General features: G+C 35.5%; 4 protein-coding genes and 1 non-coding gene across 5 annotated transcripts; all 5 read left to right on the top strand.

Annotated features, from left to right (window-relative positions):
• Positions 1-3,634: 3,634 nt before the first annotated feature.
• On the top strand, positions 3,635-3,741 carry LOC147926542 (small nucleolar RNA R71). Its single transcript, XR_015583132.1, has one exon. It is a non-coding gene; the product is annotated as a small nucleolar RNA R71 (small nucleolar RNA).
• A 3,912-nt stretch (positions 3,742-7,653) lies between these two features.
• On the top strand, positions 7,654-8,939 carry LOC104746635 (putative cysteine-rich repeat secretory protein 17). The gene is made up of 2 exons (XM_010468156.3): positions 7,654-8,081; positions 8,288-8,939. The coding sequence occupies exons 1-2, from the start codon at positions 7,737-7,739 to the stop codon at positions 8,777-8,779; spliced, it is 837 nt and encodes a 278-aa protein (XP_010466458.1). The 5' UTR covers positions 7,654-7,736; the 3' UTR covers positions 8,780-8,939.
• Positions 8,940-9,477: 538 nt separating this feature from the next.
• On the top strand, positions 9,478-10,630 carry LOC104746636 (cysteine-rich repeat secretory protein 18-like). The gene is made up of 2 exons (XM_010468157.2): positions 9,478-9,913; positions 10,034-10,630. The coding sequence occupies exons 1-2, from the start codon at positions 9,566-9,568 to the stop codon at positions 10,502-10,504; spliced, it is 819 nt and encodes a 272-aa protein (XP_010466459.1). The 5' UTR covers positions 9,478-9,565; the 3' UTR covers positions 10,505-10,630.
• A 1,093-nt stretch (positions 10,631-11,723) lies between these two features.
• On the top strand, positions 11,724-12,846 carry LOC104746637 (cysteine-rich repeat secretory protein 18-like). Its single transcript, XM_010468159.2, has 2 exons — positions 11,724-12,122; positions 12,296-12,846. The coding sequence occupies exons 1-2, from the start codon at positions 11,766-11,768 to the stop codon at positions 12,779-12,781; spliced, it is 843 nt and encodes a 280-aa protein (XP_010466461.1). The 5' UTR covers positions 11,724-11,765; the 3' UTR covers positions 12,782-12,846.
• Positions 12,847-15,468: 2,622 nt separating this feature from the next.
• LOC104746638 (cysteine-rich repeat secretory protein 18-like) lies at positions 15,469-16,675 on the top strand. The gene is made up of 2 exons (XM_010468160.2): positions 15,469-15,840; positions 15,998-16,675. The coding sequence occupies exons 1-2, from the start codon at positions 15,493-15,495 to the stop codon at positions 16,475-16,477; spliced, it is 828 nt and encodes a 275-aa protein (XP_010466462.1). The 5' UTR covers positions 15,469-15,492; the 3' UTR covers positions 16,478-16,675.
• Positions 16,676-19,708: the final 3,033 nt, after the last annotated feature.

The raw sequence follows: 19,708 nt of genomic DNA on the forward strand, positions 1-19,708 counted from the left end.
CTCAGGCATTGAGTCATTTATTGGAACAACATCTTCTATCCTCATTCTTGACAAGTGGTCTGCAACTCCATTTTCTATTCCTTTCTTGTCAACTATCTCCATGTCAAACTCTTGGAGAAGCAGGATCCATCTCAGCAGTCTCGGTTTGGTATCCTTCTTCGAGTAGATGTGTCTCAGAGCGGCATGATCGGTATACACAATGACCTTCGAACCTACAAGATAACTCCTGAATTTCTCGAATGCAAACACAACTGCTAGGAGTTCCTTCTCTGTGGTAGCATACCTTCCCTGGGTCTCGTCCAAGGTGCGACTTGCGTAGTAGATGACATGAAGCTTCTTGTCAATACGCTGTCCCAGAACTGCTCCAACTGCGAAGTCTGAAGCATCACACATGATCTCAAAAGGATGATCCCAATTCGGAGCTTGCACTATGGGTGCTGAAACCAAGGCCTCCTTGATCTTGCTGAAAGCTTCCAAACATGCTGCATCAAATTCGAACTCAACCTCCTTGCACAACAACCTTGTCAAAGGTCTTGCAATTTTTGAGAAGTCCTTGATGAATCTCCTGTAAAACCCAGCATGTCCCAGAAAACTCCTGATGTCCTTCACTGTCTTAGGCTGTTGAAGCTGAACCATGACCTCAATCTTAGCTTTGTCAACCTCAATCCCTTTCTCAGAAATTTTGTGTCCCAGAACAATCCCTTCTTCAACCATGAAATGGCACTTCTCCCAGTTCAGCACCAGGTTCGTCTCCTCACATCGCGTCAATACCCTGCACAAATTTAACAAACAGGAGGAGAAAGTGGAACCGTATACAGAGAAGTCGTCCATAAACACTTCCACTGACTCCTCAATTAAATCCGAGAAAATTGAAGTCATGCACCTCTGAAAGGTGGCAGGAGCATTGCAGAAACCAAATGGCATGCGTCTGTAGGCAAATGTGCCATAGGGACAAGTAAAGGTTGTCTTTTCCTGATCATTTGGGTGAATAGGGATTTGGAAGAATCCACTATACCCATCAAGGAAACAATAATAGGGATGACTAGCTAGTCTTTCCAACATTTGATCAATGAAAGGCAAAGGAAAATGATCTTTCCTAGATACAGCATTCAACTTCCTATAATCTATACACATCCTATGTCCTGTGATGGTTCTAGTTGGGATTAACTCATTTTTGTCGTTTTTGATCACAGTTATGCCTCCCTTCTTAGGTACACAGTGCACTGGAGATACCCAAGTACTATCAGAGATAGGATAGATAACTCCAGCATCAAGCAGTTTTAGGATTTCTTTCTTTACTACTTCTTTCAGATTAGGGTTCAATCTTCTTTGGGGTTCAATACTAGCATAAGACTCATTTTCAAGATTGATCCTATGTGTGCAAAGACTAGGTGAGATTCCTTTGATATCATCTAAAGAATAACCTATGGCCTTTCTAAACTTTTTTAGCTCAGTGACTAGCAACCCCAATTCATCATCACTCAACCTAGCATTCACTATGACAGGATAAGTAGAATTGGTTCCCAGAAAAACGTACCTGAGTCCGGAAGGGAGAGTTTTGAGTTCTACCTTCGGAGCTTTCAGTTCCGACCAGTCATCAGCACGGGAGTCTGGAATGATCGCGGTCGAGTGGGAGATATCACGTTCTGAACTCTCTGTCTCAACTGCACGTACCTCCTTTGCGTCAGATATCTGCTCGAATTCCTCTGATCCATCCGTTTCTCTGTGGGAATCTAGCATATTCTTGTAACAAGTTGTCTCCCCATGCAGGAACCCTTCTTCTCCATCCTTGGTTAGAGCAGTTTTGAGATGATCCTCCTCAGCTAGTTCCTCCAACAGCTCATCAGCCAACTTATCCATCTCTTCAATATAGAAGATTTGTCCTCCTATTGTTGGCTTCTTCAAAGTATCCTTGATATCAAACTTCATGATGAAGTCATCGCCCAGATTAAGATCAATCTTGCCATTTCTGACATCAATGATGGCTCCAGCAGTCGCTAGGAACGGTCTTCCTAAAATCAGAGGATCTTTAGGTTCTTCATCCATCTCCAGAACCACGAAGTCAGTTGGTACTTCCACGTCTCTGATCCTGACAGGTAAGTCCTCTAAGATACCATGTGGAAGTCTCACTGATCTATCTGCAAGGATGAGGGAGATGTCGCATCCCTTAAACCTTGTGAAACCCAACCTCTTAGCCACAGAGAATGGCATCAGATTCACTGAAGCGCCAAGATCACATAAGCACCTCTCAAAAGACATGGGTCCAATGGAGCAGGGAAGAGTGAATGATCCAGGATCTTTGAGCTTCTTGGGTACAACCTTCTTCTGGATGATTGCACTGCACTCAAGACTTAGTACCACCATGCCTTGAACTTCTTTTGATCTCTCCATCACCAAGTCCTTGAGGAATTTCTGGTAGTGAGGAACAAGTGCGAATGCATCTAGCAATGGCATTCTCAACTCAATCTCCTTGACTTGCTTTTCGAACAAGGCTTTGTACTTCTCAGTAAGCTGCTTCTTGAACCTCACTGGAAATGGTAGAGGAGGCTTGTACGGTGGAGGGATGAACTTCGCAGGTCTGTCTTCAGGAACAGCAGGCTCCTTAACAGCTTCAGGCTCGGATTGCTTCACTGGCTCGATTGGATCTTTGACTGCCTCGACGGGGTTCTCCATCTGAGTGTCATCCTGACCAAAATCCTCCCCATCTAATTCCGCACTGTCCTCAGTGACGTCTGGTACTCCTTGCCTGGGAGGCAATGTTTTCCCACTTCTTAGCGTAATGGCATTGGCAAACTCCTTGGGGTTCTGAACAGCTTTACCTGGGAATTGGCCAGGCTTTGGTGCAGAAGTAGAAACCGATTGGCCCTCCATGTACCTTATCTTCGAATTCAGAGTTTCGAATTTGACGTTCAGATCATTGTAGGAACATTCCATCCGCTGACTTAGGTCAGCGAACTTCTTTGCAGTATCCATGGAACCGCTAGCTTGACCCTGAAGAATTTGTTGCATCATATGCTTCAGTTCTTGATCTGGGGTTGGTGTAGGCTGAACTGGTTGAGGGCGGAATCCTGGCGGTGGTCCCGAGGGAGCTTGGTAACCCTGCTGGAACTGTTGTTTTGGAGCGAATCCCGGATTGTAAGGCACAAAAGGTTTTTGTTGCCCTTGCTGTTGTTGTTGAGGAGGGTACACCTGATCTTGTGGATTAGCAACATTGGTACTTCGGTAAGACAAATTGGGATTCGTCTTGTAGGGGTTGTAACCTTTGTTGTAGCCACCCTGATTCTGAACATAGCTGATCTCTTCACTCTGCTCACCCTCCCCATCTGGAACTTGGAAAGGGTCGTCCTCAGAGACGAAGTGGACGCTCCTCTGCTGGCTCAGCAAGATACGGTCAAGCTTCTCATTTACATTCTTGAGGTCCTTCTTGTACTTCTCTTCAGACCCAGCGTCGCCGCGAAATGTGCGGTCATAATCCTCATTGTAGTTGCCGTCTGACTGGGCGAGATTCTCAACCAATTGCCATCCTTCCTCAACCTCTTTGTTCAAGAAATTACCGTTGGAAGCAGTGTCAAGCAGCATGCGGATTTTTGGAAGTACACCACGGTATAGAGTGCTCAGCAGTGACTCGTTGCTGAAACCATGGTGTGGACACTGGCTGTGGTAACCCTTGAAACGCTCCCAGGCTTCACAGAATGATTCTGAGCTCCTCTGAGTGAAACTGGAAATCTCATTCCTGAGACGTGCCGTTCTGGAGTTAGAGAAAAACTTGGCCAAGAATGCCTTCTTGCAGCCATCCCAGGTGGTGATTGAGCCCTTGGGAAGGTTTTTCTCCCATTGATGAGCCTTGTCTCCCAGGGAGAAAGGGAAGAGGCGCAACTTGTAACCATCCTCACTCACGCCGTTGATCTTGGTGAGACCACAAAGACGGTCGAACTCGTCCAAGTGGTCGAGTGGATCCTCCATAGGCAACCCGTGAAACTTGTTTCCTTGGATCATGGTAATCAGACCACTTTTGATCTCGAAGTTGTTGTTCGGCACGGCGGGAGGGACGATTCCAGCACGTTGAGTGTGAGTGTTCGGTGCATCCCCAGCACCAATGTTTCGCGGTCCCTGATGTGGTTCATGCTGTTGTTCCATAGTGACGTGTGCGAGATGCTCAACGGGTTGACGAGCTTGTCGTGGGCGTTGCAACCGGTTGATTTCGTCGATCACAGGAAGGAGATTCTGATGCCCTCTTGATCTGGTGTGCATGCAAGGTTGCAATCAACAGGTTCCTGAGATGCAAAACAAACAAGCAAACAACCAAAACAAGTCAGTACTCAGAATGATAAGTGTAACAGAACTTAATCTTGCAAAACTTGAAATCTCAAATGTAACAATACGAATCCCAAATGGCAACGGCGCCAAATTGATACTAAGATTTTTTATGTCTCCTAGCAGGTTCAATTAACCTTAAGTGTTGTAGTATTTAAGGTGTCAATCCAAATGGGATGTTGCTAGCAATCAAGATGCAATCAAGGAATCACAAGTTAAGCCAATTCAAAGAGTGTTTTTATCTAAGAGTCCTAGAATGATCAAAATGCGAAATGGAAATGAGTCACAGAACAAGAAACAAGAATGCATGACAAGAAGCGAAAGTGAATAAAAACGCAAACGATTCTAAGCATGAACAAATGAAACAGTTCCAAGAATGTAATAAAATCAGAAAGAAAGAAGTCCTAAGGATGGGGTAATTGATGTCGGTGGAGTATTCTAGTCTAAGGAGTGTTTAACATACCATAAGCAAAGTATCCCTAAACAATGAACATCACAACTTAGCTAATCCAATCTCTTGGCAAAAGCTACTCAGACGCAACCACTTCCATACCTAGCTCTCGCTAGAGAAACGTGGTCGAGCAGGCATGACAGACAAGTTCATTCGTGTCAACAAACATCCTAGACAACTAATCTCTTAGGCTAGGAACGTAAGTCTCTGGCACTAGTTGGTCAGACATTTCATCAAACACCTTTTGGGTGCGGAAATGTCTCGAACCTAGTTCCAATTGATCAGAGAGAAACAAGTAATTCTAACTCTAGTCCAGAAGGGAATTTTACAATCAAAGCTTAAACACTCTACATCCTAAGATCCTCCACCTAATCTATCCCATCCTCAGGAACTACCACACTACTCAGATCCGAAAATCATAGTCAAGGATGCAAACACAGAAATCATTGAATCAAGCATAATAAGATAGATAAAAATAAGATTAACAACTTTGTAGAAGGAATCAAATGCAAAATCTCAATAAATCTCAACGATATCGGAATACAAGTCTGAGAACGTGTTTTGGATGCTAGGTTAAAAACCTTCTGGGAACGAAAACGAGATTAAAAGATAAGATGTCTCCGCAAAGACTTAACAAAATGTATATATAGTAGTCCAACATGGAAAGCCCTAAAACTTAAAACGACAAGGTAAAGCGTCGGTTCGGTAATCTCCTGAAGCATGTGAAACCAAACGTCTTTCTTCCCGACATGTGCGATCAAGTCCATGTGCGTCGAATGGAATCCAATGTCATCATAGCTCGGATGGAAGGCTGAGGAGCATGGCTTGGACGGATAGCTCGGACGGAACGGAGATGGTGACAATGGCTCGGACGAGACGGAGATGGTGACCATGGCTCGGACGAGAATGAAGATGGTGACCATGGCTTGGACGAAACGAAGATGGTGACCATGGCTCGGACGAGAATGAAGATGGTGACCATGGCTCGGACGAAACGAAGATGGTGACCATGGCTCGGACGAGAATGAAGATGGTGACCATGGCTCGGACGAGAATGAAGATGGTGACCATGGCTCGGACGAAACGAAGATGGTGACCATGGCTCGGACGAGAATGAAGGTGGTGACCATGGCTCGGACGAGAATAGCTTCCAACGTTTCCTAAATACCTGAAATACTCCAAAATGCACAATGTATGCAAGGATGATGCAAGAGCTACCTAGACGTGCAAAGTGTATAGAAAAAAACTAGAAAACGATGCAAACCAATGAGTTATCCTAGCTAAATGCATGATAAAAATAAGCTAAGGAGAGACAAAATATAGACATATCAATATACCACACAGAGTAAAAACTTGAAAACACTACAAAAATCCTATACTTTGAATACTTATATCAAATACCTGTAAAATTTTATATTTTTAAAATTAATAAAACAATAATAAAATAACAAATAAATACAATATAAATTTTAATAAATTGAAAATATTATCCCGCGGTGTACCGCGGGTTAAATCCTAGTTTATATATATATATATATATATGAAAAACTACACATAAAAATTGCTTTAGGCCTCTATTATCCTAGGACCGGCCCTATTGGCATGTATGTGTGTGTGCACAAATTTATACATGTAATAATGTAGTATATGACAGCTTCGTAGGAGATGTCCGCGAAATAAGGGGGCAATAATATGGTACGACCAATGTACTCTCGAGATTTCTTCGTTCGATACTCAAGGGAAGATTGAGAAAGATAACGATTTCTGTATGTCCAACGCGAAGAAAATGAACGTAGATTCGTTCGGTGAGAAGTGGCTGTCTTTCCTCGAAAACTTGGTAGGTAAAGCCAACAACGATAAGTATCTGTATGGGGCGGGGGATACAAGCTTTGGGACGAAGAAGTTGTACGGGATGGTGCAGTGTAGGAGTGACTTATATAATAATACTTGTGGCAAATGTGTTGGATATTTAGCTGTAAAATTTCAAGATTGCTGGCATGGTAAACAAGGAGCTAGAGTTTTGGGTAGTAGCTGTAACTTTAGGTTCGAGCTTTACCCTTTTGTAAGTAGTACCAAGTCCGGTCCTAATCTAAAAATATAAGGAAATATATATTTTTTTGCTTATTGCTTTAGAGTTTGTTCTTTTCTGTATAATTTAAATTTTATTTTATATGGTTTTTCTTTTTAGTTGTTTAAAAAAAAATATTATGTAGTTTAAATATTTTTATAACGCTCTAGAGATATATTCTAAATAATGTATTTTTGAACGTGTAAAATTTTTCTGTAAATTTCTAGAATATAAAGAAATTTATAGATAGTAATCAAGGAAACCATAATTAAAAAGAAACACGTTGCATTATTATGTTTGAAAAACTATATTTAATCATTGTAAGTTAGTTGAAAATGATTGAACTAATTAGCTAGCTAACTAGTGTACGTAATAATCCGGGTTTTTTTTTTTAAACATTTTGACGATTCTTTTTTCTCGATGGATTTGGTCGTTTTTGTATAATATGAAACTCTGTTTTTGTTTGTTTGAGTTGCAATTCAGTATCTCAAGATCTTGCTTTAAAAGTAGATATCAACATCTTTTTCTTCTTTTAATCTATGCTTTTTGTTTGTTTGAGTTACATATATATATATGTAATATGGAATCTTATACTATTTTTGACCAAAAAACAAAGAATCTTGTCACTATAGAAAATAACAATTCCTTCATGTCAGGTCGTCACTGTACAAATCGTGCGACTGTAAGAGAAAGAAATCAGTCACACCTTTGAACTTTTACTTATTCTTCGGCCCTCTTGTCGCCGCAAATACTAATTTTCCTCTCCTGTCCGTTACAAACTCTATAATCCATAAGAAACTTCATTGATTAAATCCAAATCTCTCCTAGTCTCCTTCAACATCACCGTCTTAACAAATCATCTAAAAATAAAAACACATAGAAAATATCCAAAACAATAAGATAATGTACTCTTTATCTACTGTATCAAAACGCTTCCTTTTGGTCCATATATTGGCTGTGATGGCCACAGAAATGCTGCTTATAGGTAGCGTTTCATCTTTAAACATGACCAATTCGTATCTGAACCACAAATGCTTGGTCAGTCAAGGAAAATATAAGCCGGGAAGTGTGCATGAGAAAAACCTCGAAGCTATTATCCATTCCATCTCGGTCGGTGAAAATGTTATTAGCGGTTACGACATGATGTCCTTTGGTGAAGGTCGAGATCTGGTCAGCGTCATTCTCCAGTGTCGGGGAGACTCCTACGGGTCCAAGTGCCGCTCCTGCTTTTCCTCAGCTATGGCCGGGGTAACTTCACTTCAATATTATTGATTAGCTAGCTAACACATATTTACTTGTATAAATTTGTGTGTTTTGGTTACGCATACATGTACGTTTTGGTTACGTCTTAGTGATAATAATATATATAATAGACAAGAAAACTATATATCTTGAGTCCATGCAATGTCGATGTTGGTTTTGGCATTAATTTGCAAAGCGTATGTGCTTGACAGCTTCGTAGGAGATGTCCGAGATATAAAGGGGGAATAATATGGTTCGACCAATGTCTTCTCGAGATTTCTTCGATCGATACTGTAGGGCAGCTAAATTACGATGACAGTTTCTGTATGTCCAACGCGAAGAACACGGGAGATGATCCGTTTTCTTTCATACTGAAGTGGGATACTCTCTTTGACAATCTGACAACTGTAGCCATCACTGAAAAAAACAAAAACTTAAAAGAGTCCACCAAGCCGGCGCTGTACGGGGCTGGGGAGAAGAGGCTCGGGACGAAGATAAATATGTACGGAATGGTTCAATGTACGGATGACTTATCTGTTAAGGCTTATGAGGAGTGTCTCGTACATAATATCTTGCAGTTTCAAAATTGCTGGAAAAGTGGTAAAAGGGGAGCGAGAGTTTTGGGTAGAAGCTGTAACTTTAGGTACGAGCTTTACCCTTTTGTTAATGCCAAGACCGGTCCTAATTCTTATTTGAAGAGTTAAAGCAATCTGAAAAAAATGTGGCTACAATTTTTTTTTTCTTTTTGTGTGTGTGCGTATGTGTTAGTGTAAATTATTATTTTATAGATTTTATTTTACGTAATACATTATATTTATTTTTGGAAAATTCATATGATGTAGTATTAATAAAGGATAATTATCTGAGAAGCCACACTAAGATTTATCATATGAATTCAAATCATATCAACGTTGTCGGTGATGTTTTTCGAGTGGGGAAAACGAAAAATATATTCAGCAAAAGAATAAAAAAAATGCTGAAAAATAAAAATAAAAATAAGTATGGGATAACATTCTGAGTTTTATATGACTTCAGAGTTTATTAATTCGTTAAATCTGACTCTGAGTTTTGGTTAATCCATCATCGTTGAGAATAATTTGGAAGTAATTAATCTGTCTCCTGGAGTCCTTTGGAATTCTTACTATATTTTCTTCCTTGATGGGTTTGGTTTACTATGCAACTATTTTTAACTAAAAACCAAAATAAAAATAAAAATTCGTTAATTATAGAATTTAAGGAATCCTTCATGGCTTCATTGTTTTCAATCGTGTGACTGTGAGAGTTTGAACTCAGTCTCACCTTTGAACCTTTACTCTTTCTTCGGCCCTCTTGTCGCCGCAAATACCAACACCTCTCTCATGTCCGTTAACTATAAACATTTATTCTAGACACTTAATTTATCAATAGAATTTCTTATAAGGTAACCAAAAACAGTAAACTAGAAAACACCTCCGTTTGGGGAAAACATAATAATAAAAGTATCGAAAACAATGTACTCTTCATCTTCTCTATCAAAACGCCTCTTTTTGGTCACTATTTTGGCCGTGGTAGCCACACAACTGTTCCTTATGCGCACCGTTTCGTCCTTGAACATGACCAATGCGTATCTGCACCACAAATGTCTAGTCAGTCAAGGGAAATACAAGCCGGGAAGTTTGCACGACATAAACTATAATAAGATCATCAAAAGCTTGTCGAATGATACATATGCTTTTCGTACTGGTTACAGCATGACGGCCTTGGGTGAGCAATCTGATTTGGCCTCCGTAACATTCCAGTGCCGTGGCGACTCTTACGGGAACAAATGCCGTTCCTGCTTTGCTACCGCCCAATCTGAGGTACCGTCACTTATATATAGTATAAGTTAGCCATCATATTCACATATGAACCTGTATAGATAGATCAGAAACGTCAGTTTTGGTTACATGCAATGTTGATATGCAAAATGTATTTGACAGCTTCGTAAGAAATGTCCGAGAGACAAGGGGGCAATAATATGGTACGATCAATGTTTTGTCGAGTTTTCTTCGTTCGATACTACAGGGCAGATCAATTACGATGATGGTTTCTGTATGACGAGCGCGAAGAATGTGAGCGGCGATCGGATTTCTTTTGAGAAGACGTTTTTGGTCCTCGTTGGCGAAATGACACAAGTAGCCGTCACTAAAAAACAAAAAATTATAAAAAATTACGACAAGCCGGCGATGTATGCGGCAGGAGAGAAGAGGCTTGGGAAGAAGAAGCTATACGTAATGGTGCAGTGTATGGTTGACTTAAATGAAAAGGGTTGTAGGGAGTGTTTGTCACATATGGTCGTGCATTATCAAGATTGCTATAGAGATAAACAAGGAGCAAGAGTTTTTGGTGGAAGCTGTAGCTTTAGGTTTGAGCTTTACCCTTTTGTTAACCCCAAGACCAGTCCTAATTAATCAAAGTTTTCGATTCATTTTTTTTCCTTTTTGTTACTTTTGACTTTTATTTTACAAGAATTTATTAATTCATTTATATGATGTAGTTGAATAAATAAATTTATACTAGGAGCTTCAGAAAAAAAATCAAAATTGTTATTTGATTTATTTATTTTTATACTAAATTTCTAAAATTATTCTATGAAAGTGATATAAGTTAAGCTAGGAAACTATAAATTGTAACCCATTTAACTAATGTTATCGTAAAAAAAAAATTGTATAATATGTTTGAAAAATAGAACATATCTATATTTAAATTTGGTAATTGGTTGAAATAATTGATAATAAATAACATCAACATGATTAAGAAAATAACGTTTACTTGATTACTTCTCTTAAACATTTTTACCAAACAGCAGATTGAAACTCAGACTAAGGGAGTTATTGGTTCTATGATTTTAATGGATTTGGAAATCCATACAAAAATCATGTGTTATTCAATCATTGATTTTAAAATACTTCTCAAAATTATGTGTTATTGGTTCTATGATTTACAAATACTTGTTAAAATCTCATGTTATTCATTTAATGATTTGTTTTTGGATTTCAAAATCCACATTATGTTTTAAATGAATTTGATGAATTTAAAAATGTAAAATAGAAGGATTCAAATCCAAGGATAAAACATGTTATTCAAAATCTATGTGTTTTGATTTTTGGAATTTACAATTTCATATAGATTTAGAAATCACCTCTCCAATAATGGTGAAGTCCAATAACTTCAACCTATAGGTTCTATACGGGTCTAGGTCATGAACCTTTTAGTATTCAAAAAATAAAAAATATTAAAAAAATAAATAAAAATGGTATGATTATTGAATTTAATAGAGGATTAGTACATACTGTAAAATAATAAAAAATAGCGTTACTAAAGATTGATATTAACATGAATATTATTTCGGTTAGAATAATTGAATTATGACTGATATTTAATATTACAAATGATTATCTTATATTCTTGGCCATTCCACCAGTTTGTAGTTGCCTAAAGAATCTTGTAAATATAGAAATCATCAATAACTCCTTCAATTCAGGTCGTCATCGTACAATCGTGCGATTGTAATTGTTTGAACTTAGTCACACCTTCGAGCTTTTACTTTTTCGTAGGCCCTCTTGTTGCCACAAAGTTCCTCCGAGTCTCCTACATATATATCACAGTCTCAACACTAAATATATATAAGAACACTTCTATTGAAAAAAAAAACACAATAAATCCAGAACAATGCATTCTTCATCCTCTGTATCAAAACGCCTCATTCTGGTCCCTATCTTGGTCGTGGTGGCCACACAACTCCTCTTCTTACGCAGCGTTTCTTCACTAAATCTTACCAATGCGTATCTTCAGCACAAATGCTTAGTCAACCAAGGGAAATATAAACCGGGAAGCGACTATGAGAAAGCCCTCATTGATATCATCCAAGGCTTCTCGGATAAACCAAAAGATTCGTATGGTTTTCGTACTGGTTTCGGCGTGACAGCCTATGGTAAAGAGCCTGATATAGTCGCCATCACCTTCCAGTGCCGTATCGACTCTCGCGGGCCCAAGTGCGCTTCCTGCATTGTCACTGCAAGTTCTGAGGTAACATCACTTCAGTACGTATTATTACTAATATTCTGCCACATAATGTATAAATATGCACACACAAACATGTTATTTTTGTTTAGATCTGACAAAAATATATCTTATACGTAAATTAGTCCATGCAGTGTTGATATTTATTGTGGCGTTGATATGCGAAATGTATATGACAGCTTCTTCGTAAGAAATGTCCGAAAGATAAAGGGGCACTAATATGGTACGACCAATGTCTTGTGGAGTTTTCTTCGTTCGATACTACAGGGCAGATCAATTATGATGACAACTTCTGTTTGACCAGCGCTAAGAACTTGAGCAACGATGTTATTAATTTTTTCGATAGGGTGGCTTTCCTCAGTAATCTGACAAAATTGGCCGTCACTAAGATAGATAAAAAAATAGAAGGTGTCAAGAAGCCGGTGCTGTACTCGGCGGGGGAGAGGAGATTCGGGAGGAATAATCTGTATGGAATGGTGCAGTGTTCGGCTGACTTATCTGGTAGGGGTTGTGAAGAGTGCATCTCATATTATTTGACGCATTTTCAAGAATGCTGGAAACCTAAACAAGGAGTAAGAGTTTTGAGTAGAAGTTGTAGCTATAGGTATGAGCTTTACCCATTTATTAGCGCTAAGAGTCCTTACTATACCAAGTTTCTAAAGTAATTTGAATATGTATTTTTGTTATTTTTAAACTTTAAATTTCCCTTACTTAACGTGAATTTATAGAATTCTCTAGCAAAAGATAATATGAGATAGTTAAGAGTATATTTCTTTTAGTAATCAATTCTAGATAATCAATTTTTGAAAATTTTCAGTGTACATTTCTAAATTTATTCTATGAAATTAATATAATATTTTATATAGAAAATATTCAAGGAAACTGTAGGGGAGTAGACGAGTAGTTTAGTACCACTCGGGTAATCCGACGTAAACTACGAGTACCCAAAATCGACTAAATTGTTGGTTTGGCTAGTGCCAACCTAAACCGAACCAAGCCCGATCAACTCGGCAATCAATCAACGAAAAGATATGGCTATTCGAATAACTCACTCCCGAAGAATTAAGGAAAATGAACACATCGGAAGTAGGAGATCTCTCGATATATATACCGCATGAAACCGTCAAATGTGGCATGACTGAAATGAGAGAAACACTAGGTTCGACTCGTACTGAAAAATCATAACTTTTTTTAGACTGGTTAGCTATCTCTTGTAATCATTGTCGATGTTGTTCTTAAATCAATAAAGAAAACCAATTCGCGATACTTTCTTGTGTACTTTCTACCATTTAGACTGGGTGCGGGTTTACCTCACACATAAACCGTAAATAAAAAGAAGAAAATTGCATTAAAATGTTAGAAAATAGAACATAACTATATTTAATCATAGTAGTAAGTTTGAAAATGATTAATACTCCAATTTTTAGGATAAAATAAACAAGACTAAGAAAGTCGTCAACGCATTGGGTAACCCCAAAACTAGTCTTAACTAATCGAAGTTGTCGATTCAATTATATTTGAGAAGAGTGAGAGAATGTTTTCGAAGAGTAGGTGCAAGAGAAAAATAAGTGATTGCGGGACTCCATATATAGGCTCATGACAAAACACACTTACACACATGACGTAGAGATTGCTGCATTCCATATAGACAACCTGTCACACGTTGTCATTGTCAAACGATTCTGAATAGTTAGCCACGCTAGGAACGCGTGCTTTGGAGTTGATTCCAAAAACCAGATAGCCTTAAACCAGTCTCTAGACTGCCCTGAGGTCCGGGTTTGAAGCCATGTATCACGTGAGGAGAATTTGGGTTTGTAGTTTACCATCTGACCAAATCCAAAGAACCTGATCTGCCTCCATACAAACTCCTCAACATCTCACTTTTTTAATCACCTCTTCTATTTTGTTTAATACATCAACACAATGATGCCGACGCCTATGAGACGAGAGAACACCTGAGACTGTGGCCTGAGAGTAAATCTCCAGATCAATAAATCCTCGATCCCTCAAGAGCTCATGTAGCCTTAGAAATTTTTACTAAATAGCAGATTGAGACTTACTAAGTCACGGAACTTCAACCCACTTTTTATCCAAGAAAAAAACAATTCTTTGACTAGTGAAGTTGCCCATTTTGTTGTACTTATTTACTTAAGAATTAGAACATAATAATAATAATAAGAACTAGGGAATATCCGGTGCTTAAAGCACGGGTCAACATTTAAACAAAAATTATAATAAAATAATAAAATTATTGTTTTTTTTTAAAATATTTTGTTTGAGATAATATTTATTTTTAATTGTTCTGTAAATCTATATATGTTTTTTGCATACTAATTATTTTAGAATGTTATAGTATTTAATTTTTGACTTATATATATTATAGTTTTATATTGTTTGTTTGTTGTATTTGCATCATTATTTTGTGAAATATGAAGTAGTAATTTTAATATTACAATTATGAACAAATAAAATTTACTAATTTATCAGCTATATATATTTAGTTTTACCAATCCGCCAATGTGAAAATTAAAACACACATTTTATTTTCATAGATTGAGTAATATATCTTTTCTTTTTAAAGTTCAAATCACAACATATGTAGAAAAAAATCTGCATTTTATTAATCATAAGTATTATATAAACTCTATTATATTAATAGTTATTTTTTATTTTTTTATTTTTTTCAAGTACAAATTAGTTTTGATTTGAATAGATTTCTTTTATTTTTCTCAATCTTTTTATATTTTATCTGTCAGCTTTTTTATTTTTAATTAATTATATTTATTTAATTAATTGATTAAACTTAATTAAAATTTTCTAATATGGCAATTGAATGTAATTTTTTACACATTTTAAGGTTAGTTTCATATTTGTACTTCTCAATTAATATAATAGGATACTTGAAAAAATGATATATATATATATATAACTATTCTTTTTTTTGAATGTAATATATATAACTATTCAATTAACTAGTGGATTACTATATATATAGGGATGTTGTCGTGGGTTTAAAAACCCAGCCCAACCCAAACCCGAAAAAAATCTGCCCAGAAAAAACCCAAGTTTGAAATAGATCATATATACATATATTATTAGATGAATTCTAAAAATTGGAATAGATCATGTTCGAGAAAAAAAACAAAGAATCTTGTAATTATAGAAATCAACAACCCCTCTATTTCGGGTCGTAAGCGTTCAATGTGTGATTGTAATTGTTTGAACTCAGTCACACAATGGAGCTTTTACTTTTTTGTCGGCCCTCTTGTTGCCACAAAAGTTTCTCCAGTCTCCTACATAAATATCACAGTCTCAACTCTAACTATATGTATAAGAACTCCTTTAGGAAACAAAATAAAAAAATAAATCCAAAATAATGCATTCTTCATCCTCTGTATCAAAACGCCTCGTTCTAGTCCCTATCTTGGTCGTTGCGGCCACACAACTCCTCCTCGTAAACAGTGTTTCTTCACTAAATCTTACCAATGCGTATCTGCACCACAAATGCTTAGTCAACGAAGGGCAATACAAGCCGGGAAGCCAGTACGAGAAAGCCTTCAATGAACTCATCAAAAGCTTTTCGGACGGTTCATATAATTTTCATGACGGTTGGGGCTTCACGGCCATGGGTAAAGAACCTGATATGATCGCCATCACCTACCAGTGTCGTGTCGACTCTCGCGGGCCCAAGTGCGGCACCTGCGTTATCAATGCCAGTTCTGAGGTGACATCACTTCAATACGTATTACTAATAAGCTATCACATAATGTATAAATATGCACACATGTCATTTTTGTTGATGTCTGACATATAAATATATGTAAATTAGCATGCAATGTTGATACTGATTGTGACGTTGATATGCAACATGTGTATGACAGCTTCTTCGTAAGAGATGTCCAAGATATAGGGGGGCGGTAATATGGTACGACCAATGTATTGTGGAGTTTTCTAGGTTCAATACTATAGGGCAGATCAATTATGATGACAACTTCTGTATGCCCAGCGTGAAGAACTTGAGCGACGATTCAATTTCTTTTGAAAATAGGTCGATTCTACTCGACAATCTAACAAGTTTAGCCATTACTAAAATAGATAAAAACATAAAAGGAGTCAAAACGCCGGTGCGGTATGCGGCGGGGGAGAAGAGATTCGGTAAGAAGAATCTCTACGGAATGGTGCAGTGTTCGGGTGGCTTAACAGTTAAAGGTTGTCTAGAGTGTTATACATATTACCTTATCCATTATCAAGATTGCTGGAGAAATAAACAAGGAGTAAGAGTTTTGAGTCCAAGTTGTAACTTTAGGTATGAGCTTTACCCTTTTATTAACCCCAGAAGTCCTTACTATACCAAGTTCTAAAGTAATTTGAATGTGTGTATCTTTTTTTATTTTTATTTTCTTACTTTGAATTTCCCCTTATTTAACGTGAATTTATTGTTTTATTTAGCAAAAAAACATATGATGTAGTTTGAGTGTATTTCTATTACGTTATTACTAGGTAACAACCCGTACTATGTGCGGGATAAATCGATTTAAAAAAAAATTATTATCCTAGAACCAATATCTGTTTGCGTCAAACATAATATGTAACTAAATTTTTTTATTTTTTTTATTCAAAACACGTTTCATTCGTGAAATCTTTGAATGTGTAAGAGGTTTTCTGATAGAGAAAATATTGATAAAATATTACTATTTATTGCAACATGTCTTTTGTGTGGTTTAAAAATCAAATTCATATCTTCTTATGTCTTATTTTGTAATCATAACAATTTTGTATGTTTCTTATGTAATCATAACAACATATACCACATTACTCGGTAGTTTATTATTTAATTTTATTATATGTTAGTAACAATCAGATTTTAAACTAAATTTACTGAAGATAATCTAATTTATTGACATACTATTTTTGATGAGTTTATTTAAATCTTTTGAGTTAGTCAATTTGTTAATATTTTCTATAAATGATGGATTATTACCAAAAAACCATTATGACCCAATTAATTAAAATATGTGAAGGTGGTAAAGAAAATATTTATAAAATGTTACAATTTATGGCAATATATATTTTTTGTGTTTTAAAAATCAAATTTATATTTATAGTTTATCGAGTAACTATAACAATTTTGCATAATCTAATAATCACTCATTTTAAATATATTATGATTTTTTTTGGGTACTAAGTTTATTTATAATAATAAGGGTTATTATCTCATTCCTTTTTAATAGCACATAGATGAATATAAAATAGAATTTATATTCCTATTCGGTTATCAATACTTCCATTTTTAATGAATATTCACACTAAATGTTGAGATTAATTAGTTTACATACTTAGATATATATAAATAATCACACATCATGATATCCCCTAATTTGTTGTCATTTTTATGCTTATTTATGTAAATATATAAATCTATATTTATTAGGATTTTTTTTAATGAGTTGAAGATAATTCAGGGGTAGTATACTTTTTTATAATCAATTATAATAACTATCGAAAGCTTGTTATTTAAATTATTATGGTAATAATACTAACATAAAAAATAAAATTTCGTGTTTATATTATTATGTTACTTATATGTTTAATAAGTTATATGTTCTTTATTTTTATTAAATTTATATTAATTGATATGTTTTTATAGCCTTTTTAGAATATAACTTATATTGATTTTAATAAATCAATATAATTTTGACTTGTATATTTGTAAGTAAATTTTAGTATAATTTTATCTTAAAATAGTATGTAATTATTTAATTAGTCTTAATATGTAATATTTAAATTTGTATGAGAAATGATGACATATCTAATTATTATTCAGTTAATTATCTTTTTAATAAATATAATAGCATGTTAATGTAATTAAGTAGACAAATTTAATGGTATTTTGCTAAAAATTGCATAGAACTTTCCGGCGGCGACACATCAACTTTTTGAAGAGTCCGATTCTCTAAATTTTTAGAGGATTCAGTTCCATGTGGAACTTTTAGATTGACCTGAGAAACACTGTTAAAAGAAGGATTTTTTAGAACAATGGAGTTGTTTGGTGATGAGGTAGGTGGTAATATATACTTTAGTGAGATGAATGTATTTATAGGTGTTAGTAGAGATTATACGTTCAATACACATCTAGGTATCATTATTTTTTTTAAAAATTCTGTTTTAAATAAAAACAATGGCAGATATTTGTAAATTAGTTGATGATTTGAGGGTTAATTTATAGAATGTGCACTGAGCTCTGTAATGCTGGCACCTCAGTTTTTTTGCCAAAATGTTCCTCTATTAATATATAAGGGATTGATTAATTGATTTGTAGATCCATATAAGATTTAGATATATCTTTATCAATATAAGTTAATAGATATAAATTTTGAAATAATATGTTTTACACACACATTTGGATTTTTATGTTTTTTCACTTCCAAATTCATTAAAATCTAAAAACAAATCACTAAACATATAACACATAGTTTTAACTAGTTTTCATAAGTCAAAGAACTAATAACATATGATTTTGATGTACTTTTAAAATAGTGATTAAATAGTACATAATTTTTGTTTAAAATTTTTACAAATCCATTTCCTTAAACAAATAAAACCTCTCTGAGTGAACAATCCCTAGATAATTAATATTAGAAAAATTTCTGTATAAATTTAGGAAATTATTTATGAAATAATAGAAAATAATAAAAGAAACCATAAATAAAAGAGGAAAGTGCATCAAAATTGTAGAAAATAGAACATAACCATATGTAATCAGGGTAAGTTTGAAAACACTTACATGACATGAATAAAACTATATTAAAGTTCAATCCAAATTAGCGTCTATTTCACGCGACTAACGTTTCCCATCTGCAATATTGTTATCAATTAGTAGCTAATTTACTACTATTTTACTGGCTATTATCTTTGGTTGCAAAAAGCGACTGATGTACGACCACAATGTTACAGTTTCAAAAAATTGCTTAATAGTAGCTCATTAGTAGCAATTTTTGGTGACTAAATATATAGTCGCCAACTGTAGTTAGAAAAATTATATTTTCATGTAATATATCGTATACTCAGATCATTTATTAGTAGCTTTCAATTGTATCTTTTCTTTATTAATATGCTGTTGCCACTTTGAAATACTTTACATATTGGTATCCTCTTTGGAGAGTGCATGGACATGAGTGAGTGTATGAAGTATTTTTTTTTTTGATTTTGAATGATACACTATGTTAGAGCTTAGATCTAACATACATGAATGATCTTCACAGTTTGATGATATGAACGATCTTCTGTTGAATCTCCTGATTTCTATCAGCAATATCACTTGACTTTTTAAACACGAATATTTGTGCATTCTCTTGTTATTATTTTTCAGGGCTCTCTGTTGCAGATGTACCAGTCACATTACTCTGTTTTTTTTACAAACAACTGGTACTTCTTTTAGAATGAAATGTAAAATAATACCACTCCTTAGCTCTTTGACCTCCTCCTTCACAGCAACGTTTTACGAGATCCCCAATATGAATTGGCATGATAGACAAATGTTTTCCATCAAATCTTTGTTCAGACAGAGTGTTAATCCTCTATACATTCTAGGA

The sequence above is a fragment of the Camelina sativa genome, chromosome 15 (assembly GCF_030686135.1).
Source record: "Camelina sativa cultivar CO46 ecotype springtype chromosome 15, ASM3068613v1".
Lineage (NCBI taxonomy): Eukaryota > Viridiplantae > Streptophyta > Magnoliopsida > Brassicales > Brassicaceae > Camelina > Camelina sativa.